General features: G+C 43.4%; 1 protein-coding gene and 1 pseudogene across 1 annotated transcript; both read right to left on the bottom strand.

Annotated features, from left to right (window-relative positions):
* The window catches only part of LOC120881552, an 84,148-nt pseudogene extending 77,383 nt beyond the window's left edge, over nucleotides 1-6,765 (bottom strand).
* Nucleotides 6,766-7,797: 1,032 nt separating this feature from the next.
* On the bottom strand, nucleotides 7,798-8,661 carry LOC120882661 (40S ribosomal protein S4, X isoform-like). The gene has a single exon (XM_040266694.1). It carries the CDS (start codon nucleotides 8,644-8,646, stop codon nucleotides 7,855-7,857), a length of 792 nt encoding a protein of 263 aa, XP_040122628.1. The 5' UTR covers nucleotides 8,647-8,661; the 3' UTR covers nucleotides 7,798-7,854.
* Nucleotides 8,662-13,072: the final 4,411 nt, after the last annotated feature.

The following is a 13,072-nucleotide window of genomic DNA, read 5'->3' as shown; positions in this document are numbered from 1 at the left end:
TTTTCTGGTACTTATCAGCCATTTGTATTTTCTCCCTTTGAGAAGTGTCTGTTCAAATCATTTGCTTATTTTTTTATTGTATTTTCTCATTATTGAGTTATAAGAGTTCTTTATATATTCTGTGTATAAGTTCTTAGTGCTGTGAATATTTTCTCTCAATCTAAGACTTACATATCCATTTTCTGAATGGTATCATTTGGTGAGAAGTTACAAATTTTTATGATATTTAGTTTATCATATTTTTCTTTTATGATTTTTGGTTTTTGTGTCCTAAGAATATAATCAATTTTAAGTCCTGTTGATGCTCCCTCTTCAATTGGTCTTGTTTCTGGCCCCTTTTCCCTTTTCTTTCTTTTTTGCAAATAACCAACTCCAAGCCACCATCATCTTTTGTCAAGACTATGAACTCTTTGGAAGCCAAAATGGATCTCACAATTCCCAACTCTCCACTCCCACCCCTACCAGTCCCTCCTTTGGTCTCCCCTATCCTTGCCACACCCTTGATTCTTCTCTTGCTCTTACACCATATGTTAAGTGCATCAAGAAATCATACAAGCTGTCTTCTCAAACACATATCACAGTCTACTTGGAGTATAGCAGCAAGTGTTTTTCTAGTCTTCTCTAGAAGAGTGCAAGCTCCTTGAGACCGAGATGCTACCTCACTTACACTTGTTTACATGCCGCAATGTCATGCACCAGAGAGCATCTCTCTCCCATCACAGTGTTCACACGTCTCAAATATCAACATCAGGACTCCTTTGTCTGGGTTCCTGAGTCTATTTCAAATGCCAGCATTCCTGGCATGTCCCACCAAAGTATTAGTGGTGCATCACATCTGCTTCCTTCATGCGAATGCATTAGCCCATAGGGGAGAAGGAGAACACCACCCAAAGAGAAGGATGATGGAAAGAAAGGCCCACAGTACAATTTCATCTTGCCTTTGCCCTACACACTGCCAACACCCCATGGGTAGCAGAGTGGTCCCCGACTGGCTACACAAGAAAATGTTTATACTCAGAATGTACCCATACTATTCCTTTCCTCTACAGATGTTACTCACACCAGAGAACATAAAATAAATTTCTTCAAGACCTTAGAAGAATAATTTTTATAAAAAAGTTAAACAATAGGAAGAGGTAAGAATCTAACCAAGATGATGGAAACTGGTAAAACCTTTCTGAAAAGCAATTTGGCTCTTGGCATCATAAGCCTTTGACCCAGCAATTCCCCATTTGGAAATCAATCCTCTGTGGGGAAACAAAATCCAGAAAAGTAATTCTACGTAATGATACACATTTATAATGGTCAACAAAATGGACAACCGAACTGTCCAACAATAGTGGGTTGGGTAACAGATACAAGGGAATACTAAGCAGTCAATGAAAGTTGTATTTTCAAGGAATATTTAATGACCTGGGGAAATGCTCATGATAAAGTGGATAAACTAAATGCAAAACTACAAATGCAGTATGTGTATATTTTTGATGGTGTTTATTGTGTAAACAATTTGTCTATTGTGCCTAGAATAGTGGCTGCCATGTAATAGTGCTTGGCTCAATAAATAATCATTAAATGGATAAATGTCATATATATAATATGTGATAGTCGGTCTAGTCAAACTCAAAAACATAATCCGTCTATGTTTTTTTCCAGTAGTCATGTATGGATGTGAGAGTTGGACTATAAAGAAAGTTGAGCCCCAAAGAATTGATGCTTTTGAACTGTGGTATTAGAGAAGACTCTTGAGAGTCCCGTGGTCTGCAAGGAGATCAAGCCAGTTCATCCTAAAGGAAATCAATCCTGAATATTCATTGGAAGGACTGATGCTGAAGCTGAAACTCCAATACTTTGGCCACTTGATGGGAAGAGTTGACTCATTTGAAAAGACCCTGATGCTAGGAAAGATTGAAGGCTGGAGGAGAAGGGGATCACAGAGGATGAGATGGCTGGATGGCCTCATCGACTTGATGGACATGAGTTTGAGCAAGCTCTGGGAGTTGGTGATGGACAGGGAAGCCTGGTGTGCTGCAGTCCATGCAGTCACAAAGAGTTGGACATGACTGAGCGGCTGAACTGAACTGAACTGAATGTAACATTATATAACACAGTCTTTGAATGATTAAAATATTTGAGTGTTCACAATGTATCACACTCTACACAGAAAGCTTTACATGGTATGTGCATGCATGCATGCTAAGTCGCTTCAGTCGTGTCCAATTCTGTGCAACCCTATGGACTGTAGCCTGCCAGGCTCCTCTGTCCATGGGACTCTCCAAGCAAGAATACTGGAGTGGGTTGTCATGCCCTCCTCCAGGGGATCTTCCCCACCCAGGGATCGAACCCATGTCTCTTACGTCTATCTACATTGGCAGGCAGATTCTTTACCACTAGCGCCACCTGGGAAACCCTTTACATGTACACACCACATTTCATTCTTACCACAATCCTTGTGAGACAGTTACTGGCACTGTATCAATTTTTACAGAAAAGGAAATTGAAAGTCTGAAAGGGTAAATAATTGTATCAAAGGACACTCAGTTACTAAATGGCAGAGCTAGGATTCCCACCCAGGCAGTCTGATTTCACAGCTTAAGCTCTGTAACAATACAGTAACACCATGCAGATTCAGCATTTATAGGGAAAAAAAGACAAGGAGAGAAAAACACCAGTATGTTACCAGTACCTTATCTCTGGCTGACAGGGTAAAAAGGAATTGGTACATTCTGCTTTTGTTTTTCTTTATTTTCCAAATTCCCTATAATAATTCAGTTCAGTTCAGTTCAGTTCAGTTCTGTCACTCAGTTATGTTTGACTCTTTGTGACCCCCATGGACTGCAGCACGCCAGGCTTCCCTGTCCATCACCAACTCTCGGAGCTTACTCAAACTCACATCCATTGAGTCAGTGATGCCATCCAACCATAATTATGCATTGCTTTTTCACTCGGATTTTTTTTTTTTTTAATCAAGAATTTAGCCAGGAACTTTGAAGTTCTCAGCGCTCAATTTCAGCCCTTGCTCCCAACTCCACTCTCACATCTTGGGGCAGATCCACTTCCCTGCGGTCCTAACCTAGCACTGTGCTCTGACCTCCCTTGCCAAATCCACCTGATTTCCAGCTGTAAGTGTAAACAATGCTTCCTGGCAGAGGCTGGAGTTAGCTGTGTCCCTCTGCAGTCCCTACTATCCAGCTTTCTCGCTTCCCTTGGTCTAACCCCTTGTTCTGCCTTGGCCCCAGGTTCTCTGCCTCCTGGCAAACCATCCCCCATAATCCCTTACCCGTATCTTTCTCTCACAGAGCCTATAGGCCCAGTATGGCATTATGGCAACAGCGACTACCACAGCTGGCGGCAGAGGGGGGTGGGGTGTGTACAGAGTCCTTGCAGCATGCAGGATCCAGGGACAAGCCACAACAGCACTCTCTTTCCTCTGTGACATCTTCACTTTCCTCTTCAATTACAGACCCCAAGCTGATCACACCATGTTAATAAGGCCCTGATCAATGCTAAGGAGTTATTTTATGATTCCTGCAGGTTGTATTCCTATTATTATTACACACCACAGCATCACATTAGCTTTCAAAAAACAAACCAGCATTGATCTGCTGACTCACTCTATGGTTTCCCATGACGCCCAGATCTTTCCATTATGTTTGCATCTCCAGGCAAAGAGAGAATTGATTTCCTCTCCAGCCCTCCATAAGAAGTTCCTGTTCATTCACCGCTCCCAATCTTCCCCCCACCCTCCCATCCTCTGGACCGAAACTGGAGAAATGCAGAAAGCAACAAAACCTTCAGATCTATTTGTTAAAGCCCTGAAAAGCAACAACCAAAAAGACAAAAGCATTACAAGAAGTAAACTAAAGGCTTTTTGCCTAATTTCCCCAGATCTCTCCAATTTTTGATTTGAAAACTTTATAACCAAAATTATACTTTACTTTTTATGCTATAAATCAATACAATGGAGTAGTTAAGAGCTGAAGTTATGGAGTCAGAGAGATCTAGACTTAAAAGCCAGTTCCCAGATCTCTTAGCTGTATGATCTTGAACAAACCACTTTGCCTCTTGAGACCTCAGTTTTACCACCTGCAAAATGGGAGTAATTATAGTACAGTCAGGCTTCCCTAGTGGCTCAGCAGTAAAGAATCTGCCTGCAATGCAAGGGACTAGGGTTCGATCCCTGGGTCAGGAAGATCCCCTGGATGAGGGCATGGCTGCCCACTCCAGTATTCTGGCCTGGGAAATCCCATAGACAGAGGAGACCAGTGGGCTACAGTTCATAAGCTTGCAAAGAGTCAGACATGACTAAAGGGACTGAGCATACATGAATACTACAGTGAGCTCTGCAATAATGTGATGTATCACAGTTTTACATGTTAGATGGTTAAGAAATACATAAAAACCATAATAAAGGTAGCACTTTAAAAAGACTTGATTTGTAACAACAACAACAAAAAAGACCTGACTTGTGGAGGCAGCTTTTAAGAGGGTTGCAGCTTTTGAGTTCTTACACCACGGTGGAGGGAGGGTGATATGAAATCAGACAGAAATTTGTCAAGCAGATGTGGGCAAGTGTGGCTCACATCACACATGGTGAACTGACAGAGCTGGTGGACGTTTGGATCGTGTATTGTGTGTGTATGTGTTCACGCATGTACAAGTGCACTCATATTCCTGCATACACACGCTTTGCATACTACTATGTGGCTCAGTTCAGCTACATGCAGTTTCCTGTGTTCACTGAGAGTTTCTCATGGAGAGATTGTGCATGAGCATACACGAAGTTCATGTTATGCTCAAACCGGTCCCTAAAACATCAATCCCATTAGAACAAATTCACATTTCTCAAAAGAAGATTTTATAGCAGAACTGACTGTACCAATCTCCTCGGCTTGGGAAGATTACATGAAATAATGCCTTTAGCAAAAAGCCTAGTACCTGGTAAGCTCCCAGTAAATGATAGCTGCAGATAGCCAAAGCAACACTAGTAGCTCAACCACTGTAGCCCTACAGTGCCTGCAGGTAGAACCCAGAACCACTTCAATGTGGGTTTTCCTTCACATATCTGATGAGAGGCAACAAAAGTCCAATAAAGCTCATCTCAGTTCGGATTCATCTTTCACCACCACACCCTACTTGCTAACCAAGTGCCCGTAACAGTTGCAATTCTGGAACACCTTTTATGGCCCTACAGTACCAAACCATGGCTAAGCAGTGTAGAATTTACAGAAGAGCCACAACAGCCCAATGGCCTAAAAGAGTTTCCTCTGGGGACTTCCCCGGTGGTCCAGTGGCTAAGTCTCCACATTCCCAATGCAGGGGACCTGGGTTCAATCCCTGGTCAGGGAACTAGACCAAACATGCCACAACTAAAGATCTCCCAAGCCTCAACAAAGATCAAAGATCCTGCGTGCAGCAACTAAGACCTGGTGCAGCCAAATAAACACACAATACCTTTTTTAAAAAAGAGTTTCCTCTGATGATCAGTGGGAAGAGTGAGGTGTAAGGGGAGCCAGGGTGGTCTGGTTGAAGGGTCTCCAATAAGCAATAGACACTGTTGGTTCTGGAGAGGGCAGTGACATAATCAGAGCCATTGCTTAGAGCAGATGTCAGCAAATTTTGTTCATAAGAGGCCAGATTATAAATTTTTAGACTTTGCAGGCCATATGAGTTTTGTTATAACTAATCAAATCTGCTACTGCAGCATGAAAAGAGCCATAGACAAAACATCCATGAATGAACATGGCTGGGTTCCAATAAAACTTTCCTCATTAAAACAAAACAGGCAGATAGAACAAGATGGAGGAGGAGTCGGAGGACGTGGAATACATCTTTCTCCACAGATACATCAGGAACACACCTTCAGACACAGAAGTGCATGCAGAACACCAGCTGAGAGTAGACAGGAGGACCTGACCAGTGGAAAAGAATATATAGAACCACGCAAAACTCGGTAGGATGAAGGAAGTAGGGGGCAAAACAGGATTACTAGTAGAACTGGACTTGCCCTTGGTGGGTGGGGAAACTGAAACAGGGGTCCAATCCCCACCTTGGGGCAATTGTCTGGGTCGGAGGAGAAACATTTAAGGCTGAGAGTGAAGCAGCTGATCTGTCACAGCCTAAATGGAATCAGAATCAGACAACTTGCCACAGCCATACGTACCCGGGACAGAGACACAGGTCCCTGGGAAGGTGCAGTGGCTAGGAGCTGGAGTTCAGGGATTGTGGAGCAATCCCAGGGTGAGGGCTGCTGTTGACTGCGGGGAGATGGACTGAGGGGACGTGAGGGAGGAGATTGTGGTGGGAAATGCCTATGGGGGAAAGTCAGGCAGCCATGGAAGCAAGGTGATGCTGCTGAGTGATGCATAGGGGGTGGAGCCATCACTATAGCCTCCCCCCCACACACCAGCATTGGCAGCTGAACAACAGAGAGGCTGGCCCATCAACCGCCTGTTGTGTGGAACAACAGAGTAGGACCCCACCCAGGGTGCTCCCTTTACGTGCCTGATGCACCAAACAACAGAGTAGGACCCCAGGCAAGGGAGCCCTCTAAGTGCCTGAACAGGCGGAGCAATGCAGAGGCCTTACGATCGCCAGCTACCAGAGGCTCGAAAAAAGGCTCTGATAGGGCCATAACTCCTGTGGCTGACGCAGTCCATGTCCCTGCATACTTAATACCTCCAGGGTCCCCACGACCCAAACAGCTGCACCACCTTCACACTCAACCCTCACCAGAGCAAAGCTGCCACGAGGGGAAAAGTCTTGCATCTATGCACATGTGGTTGCTTTGGTCATGTCCAACTATTTGCGACCCTGTAGACTATGGCCTGCCAGGTTTCTCTGCCAGGGGGGCGGTTCTCCAGGCAAGAATGCTGGAGTGGGATACCATACCCTTCTAGAGCACTGTATTTCCTAGCCGCCAACTCCTCTGAGTACCTGGTGCTGCCAGGGCACCTGTGACCCAAGCAGCTGCACCACCTCCACACCTGGCAGTCACTGGGGCAGACCCAAGTCCTCTAGGGCAGCCTCAGGAACAAGCCCCAGTGGATGACCCACATGCAGAGGTGGAAATAAAATCACAATTGAAACCCAGGGCAGTGTGGCTAAGGAAGAGGACCCAAAAACCTTCCCACCAGCTGTACAAGCTGCAGATTAAATCCACACAATAAACTAGGCAGACTCTGTGTCTCTGGAATACATAAAAGGACATTGAGACCTCCCACAAAAGAAAATGCACTAGTTCTGACAGTTGTGGACATTGGAGGCAAGAACACACAGGAGTAGGACCAGATTAGAGTCTGAGCTGCCCCTACAGCAGGTCCAGAGATGAGCACAGCATTGGAGGGCATCCTAGGGAGGTGAGGTGGACTGTGACTCCCAGCGAGGGAAAGGACACTGACAGCAGAGACTCAAGAAAAACATTTATTATTCTTATATTCGACTTGTTCTGTAGTTTCTTTTGGATCATTTTTTTCATTTTGGTTTCTTTTTTTCCTCTCCCTCAGCCCCCCCTCCGGTCTGTTGTAGTTGTCTAGTCATTGATTTTATTAGCACTATGAAATCTATTTAAGCTTTTTTTAAATCACACTTTTTATTTCTGTTATAAACTTCTGCCTCTATGTTGGCCTTTCACAGTTCTGTAGTTTTCCTTTTTTATTTTCTTTTTCTCTTTTTTTAATTTAAATTTTTAAATTTTTTAAACATTAATTTTTCTACATTTATTCCTTTGTTTGCTTTTCCTACTGTTCTTTTCCCCTTGCAGTTAATCTTTACAATATATAAAACTTCTCTTTTTTTAAAACTTGGTATTATCTTTAATTACAAAGACTTTTCCAATCACATCACATAGAAATCATTTTATCCACTGCTCTGTTTGGCTGCCAATCTCTTATCTCTCTCCTCAGCAATGGTAAGGTGAATACCCTTTCCACGGGGAAGAGAGATCCACAGTTTGTTGCCTTTGCCAATAACAAAAATGTTAGAGAGCCGTGTGGCAAAGCTGTTGCCATTTGCATCTTTCACATGAACTACATCAAAAGAACCTGGATGTCTCTCCCGGTTTGTAATCACACCAATTCTTCCCAGGTTAGCACCTCCAGTCACCAGGCACAGGTTACCAGTGTTAAATTTGATGAAATCAGTAATCTTGCCAGTCTCCAGGTCAATCTGAATGATGTCATTCACCTTGATGAGGGGATCAGGGTAACGGATGGTACGAGCATCATGGGTTACCAGATAAGGGATTCCTTTTGTCCCCACAAATATCTTCCTTACTTTGCACAATTTATACTTGGCCTCCTCAGGTGTAATACGATGAACAGCAAAGCGACCCTTGGAGTCATAGATCAAACGAAAATTCTCTCCAGTCTTATCAATGCTGATGACATCCATAAAACCAGCAAGGTAGGTTATATCTGTGCGGACTTTGCCATCAATCTTAATGAAACGCTGCATGCAAATCTTCTTTACTTCATCTCCAGTTAGGGCATACTTAAGTCTATTCCTTAGGAAAATGATTAGGGGGAGACATTCCCTTAGCTTGTGAGGACCGGTAGATGGAAGAGGGGCAAACACACCAGTCAGTTTATCCAGCATCCAATGTTTTGGAGCTGCTACGTGTTTTGGGTACTTCTTGGGACCCTGAGCCATGGCTGTGCTAGGCACGAAAAGATATATAAAACTTCTTTATCTATCTCTATTTAACTTTGCATTTCTATTCTTTCTTTCCTTTCTTTTTCTCGCCATATTTGTTAGTTTTGTTTTCATTGCTTTATTCCCCAGTTGGTATCTTGCTTTAGTTTTGTTTTCCAGTTTGTGCTTTAGTTAGTTTTGTTCTTAACTGGTGGATATCATTTTTGGGTTCCTTTGTTTGCTAGGTCAACCTATTGTACTTTATTTTTGTTGGACTGTTTTGATTTTGCTTATGGGTGTATATGTATGTGTGTATATTCCATTATTTTAATTATTATTTGCCTGGTTTTGTAATTGCCATTTGTCTGGGGTTTGTCTTTGGTTTATCATTTTAGGATATCTGTTTCAATCTCATTTAATGCCATAACAAACCACCTGTGGAATCTACATTCCTGGCCACACATCAAGCCCTGAGTCTTTGGAATGGGAGCACTTACTCCAAGACCCTAGACTACCAGAGAACTCCTAACCCTAGGGAGTATTAAATAGTGAGAAGTCCCAGAAAGGCAACCACTTGTATACAAGACCCGGCATCACCCAACTACCAGTAGCACTCTGTGCAGGATGCATCATCCAAACAACAAAAGTGAAAGTCGCTCAGTCGTGCCCAACTCTTTGAGACCCCATGTCGCAAAGTTCCACAGCTCATGGAATTCTCCAGGCCAAAATACTTGAGTGGGTAGCTGTTCCCTTCTCCAGGGGATCTTCTCAACCCAGGGACTGAACCCAAGTCTCCCGCATTGCAGGCAGATTCCTTACCAGCTGAGCCACCATCGAAGCCCTCCAAGCAACAAACAAGACAAAAATACAATCCAATCAGCAGCAAGGATTACCATCTCATTCAGCCCTGCACATCAGAGGGAAAAAAAACTCACTTCCTCCCACCAGAGGGACAAGTCACACCCTACATGAAGCTTACACAAACCACTGGACCAAACTTATGAGGGCAGAAACCAAAAGAGAGAATTTAACCTTGAAGACTGGAAAAAGGAGACCTCAAACACAATAAGTTAAAAAAATAATGAAAAGGCAGAGAAATACTGCACAAATGAAGGAACAAACTAGAAACACACAAGTCCAAATAAATGAAGAGGAAATAAGCAAACTACCTGAAAAAGAATTCAGAATAATGATAGTAAAGATGATCCAGAACCTAGAAAATAAAATGGAGAAAATGCAAGAATCAATTAACAAAGACCCAGAAGAATTAAAGAATAAACATACAGAGACAAACAACACAATTACTGAAATTAAAAGTAGAGAAGGAAATGGCAACCCACTCCAGTACTCTTGCCTGGAAAATCCCATGGACGGAGGAGTATAGTAGGCTACAGTCCATGGGGTCACAAAGAGTTGGACACAACTGAGTGACTTCAGTTTTTTTTTTTTTTCAGTCAGAAGGAATTAATAGCAGAATACCTGAAACAGAAGAACGGATCAGTGAGCTGGAAGATAAAATGGTGGAAATAACTGCTGAAGAGTAGAATAAAATAAAAAGAATGAAAGGAACTGAGGATAGCCTCAGAGATCTCTAAGAAAACATTAAACACACCAACACTTGAGTTATAGGGGTCCCAGAAGAAGAGAAAAAAGAAAGGGTATGAGGAAATTGTTGAGATTATAGTTGAAAATTTCCCCACCATGGAAAAGGAAATAGTCAATCAACTCCAAGAGGTGCAGAGAGTCCCATACAGGATAAACCCAAGGAGAAACATGCCAAGACACACACTAATCAAACTATCAAAGATTAAACACAAAAAAAGAATATTAAAAGCAGCAAGGGAAAAGCAACAAGTAACATACAAGGGAAATCCCCATACATTTAACAGCTGATCTTCCAGCAGAAACTGCAGGCCAGAAAGGAATGACAGGATATATTTAAAGTACTGAAAGGGAAAAATCTACAACCAAGATTACTCTACCTGGCAAGAATCTCATTCAAAATTGATGGAGAGATAAAAAGCTTTACAAACAAGCAAAAGTTAGAATTCAGTACCACCAAACCAGCTTTACAACAAATGTTAACGGGACTTATATAGTCAGGAAATACAAGAGAAGAAAAAGATCTACAAAAACAAACCCCAGAGGCAGTCCTAAGATGGCAGAGGAAAAGGACGGGGAGGCCACTTTCTCCCCCACAAATTCATCGAAAGAACATTTGAACACTGAGAAAATACCACAAAATAACTTCTGAACGTGGCAGAGGACACCATGCACCCAGAAAGGCAGCCCATTGTCTTCAAAAGGAGGTAGGACAAAATATAACAGATAAAAAGAGAGACGAAAGAGTTAGGGATGGAGGCCCATCCTGGGGAGGGAGTCTTAAAAGAGAAGTTTCCAAACACCAGGAGACCCTCTCACTGGTGGGTCTGTGGGGAGTTTTGGAATCTCAGAGGGCAACATAATCGGGAAAATATAAATAAAATAAATAAACAATAATAAAATAAATACTAATAAAATAAAATAAATAAAGAATACCCACAGATTAGGGAGTCTAACTACAACTCCCAGAGGAGAAGTAGCTCAGACGCTTGTGTCCTCCACCAGCAAGCGGGGGCTGAACAGGGAGGCGCAGGCTGCACTGCTTAGGGTAAGTACCAGGCCTGAATGCCCTGAGGGCAATCTGAGGGCGCTAACATGAGATAGCAACCCACACTGTGGGAGAGCCAGAGAGGAAAAAAAAAAATAAAAGGATGAAGGAGAGAGAATTTTCCCGTGAAAAGCTCTAACCTAAGGCACTGTCGGGCCGCTCACAGAACAAAAGACTGAGAGAATAACAGAGGAGAGCTAGCCAGCTGCAGACCAGCCCATCCCCCGCCGGAGGCAGGGAGGCAGGCAGGTGACAGCCAGAGCCAGAAGGAAAGGGGTAAACTCGGCCTCAGAGATGGCATCCCCAATCAAACTGCAAGCAGGCTCTCGGTCACTAACCAAGTCTTCCTGGGATCCATCAGGAGGGCCGCAGCCAGATATCAGCACCCCAGAAGAGACACAAGGCACACCTAAGATGCAGCTGCGCACCCAGGAAACCAAGCAGCTCGGACCGGGGAGGTGATAAGACACATCGCATCTGGGGAATGTGCACTTGCCAAGCACCTGGTCGCCTGAGCTGCTCAGACTTAGGAAGGGCACAAAACATGGGCACAAAACGCAGGCCCAACTGAGTCCGTGCCTTGTGGAGTACCCAAGAACCTGAACGTGAGCGGCGTAGATCTGGGAAGTCCATGCAACTCAGGGCACGCCCCAGAAAGTTCCCCGGCAGAGCAACCTGAAGCCTAAGCAGTGTAGACGGGGAAAGCACACATGCCGTGAACGGGGGCAAACCCAGTGTGACCCAGACATTGCGAGCACTCCCCACACACACCAGTGATATTTGTTTGCAGTGTTCCTCCCTCCCTGCAGCACAATTGAACAAGTGAGCCTAAATAAATGACCGCCTTCACCCCCTTGTGTCAGGGCGGAAGTTAGATACTGAAGAGACTTGCAAGCAGAGGAAGCCAAAATAAACCAAAAAGAGGGAATGGCTCTGGAAGTGACAGGTGCAACAGATTAACACCCTGTAGTTAACACTGACTACATTGGAAGGGACCTATAGACTTTGAGAAGAAGTATAAGGTGGAACATGGAACTATCTGAAACTGAACTGACCATACATTGCCCTCAGCAGCTCCAGAGAAATTACTAGATGTATTTCACTATTATCATTTTTTTAATTTATTTTTAAGTTTTCTATTAATCCTTTAAATTTCATTTTTAAATCCTACTTTTAACTTGAGGAAAAAAAGACCCTATTTTTAAAGCAAATTTCATATTCCTTTATATCACTTTTGTGATTTTTTTTTTTTTAATATTGGATTTTTGAGAGTCTACCCTCTACTCTGACTTTTAATCTTAGCTTTTTGGTAATTGTTATCAATTTTGAACTTTTAAGAATCAAATCTTCAGTACTCATCTTTACTTAGGAGTGTGATTACTGGCTTGATTGCTCTCTTCCCTTTTGACTCTCCTTTTTCTCCCCCAGGTCACCTCTATCTCGTCCCTGCCCCTTCTCTTCTCTACTTAACACTATGAATCTCTTTAGGTGTTCCAGGCTGTGGAGAAAACTTAGGGAACTGATCACAGGCTAGATTGGTCTCTCTCCTTTTGACTCCCCTTCCTCTCCTCCTGGTCACCTCTATCTCCTTCCTCCCTCTTCTCTTCTCTGTGGAACTCTGTGAACCTCTCTGAGTGTTCCAGATTGTGGAGAGCAAATAGGGAATTGATTACTGGCTGGCTTGCTCTCACTGCTTTTGATTCCCTCTCTTCTCCTCCTGGTCACCTCTATCTCCCTCCTCCCTCTTCTCTTCTTCATGTAACTCTGTGAACCTCTCTGGGTGTCCCTCACTGT

The sequence above is a fragment of the Oryx dammah genome, unplaced genomic scaffold (genome assembly GCF_014754425.2).
Source record: "Oryx dammah isolate SB20612 unplaced genomic scaffold, SCBI_Odam_1.1 HiC_scaffold_23, whole genome shotgun sequence".
Lineage (NCBI taxonomy): Eukaryota > Metazoa > Chordata > Mammalia > Artiodactyla > Bovidae > Oryx > Oryx dammah.
This window is presented reverse-complemented; position numbering and strand designations above follow the sequence as displayed.

Bases quoted from the DNA above. Each gene is read 5' to 3' on its own strand.
- LOC120882661 (XM_040266694.1), bottom strand. From the start codon at position 8,646: ATGGCTCAGGGTCCCAAGAAGTACCCAAAACACGTAGCAGCTCCAAAA.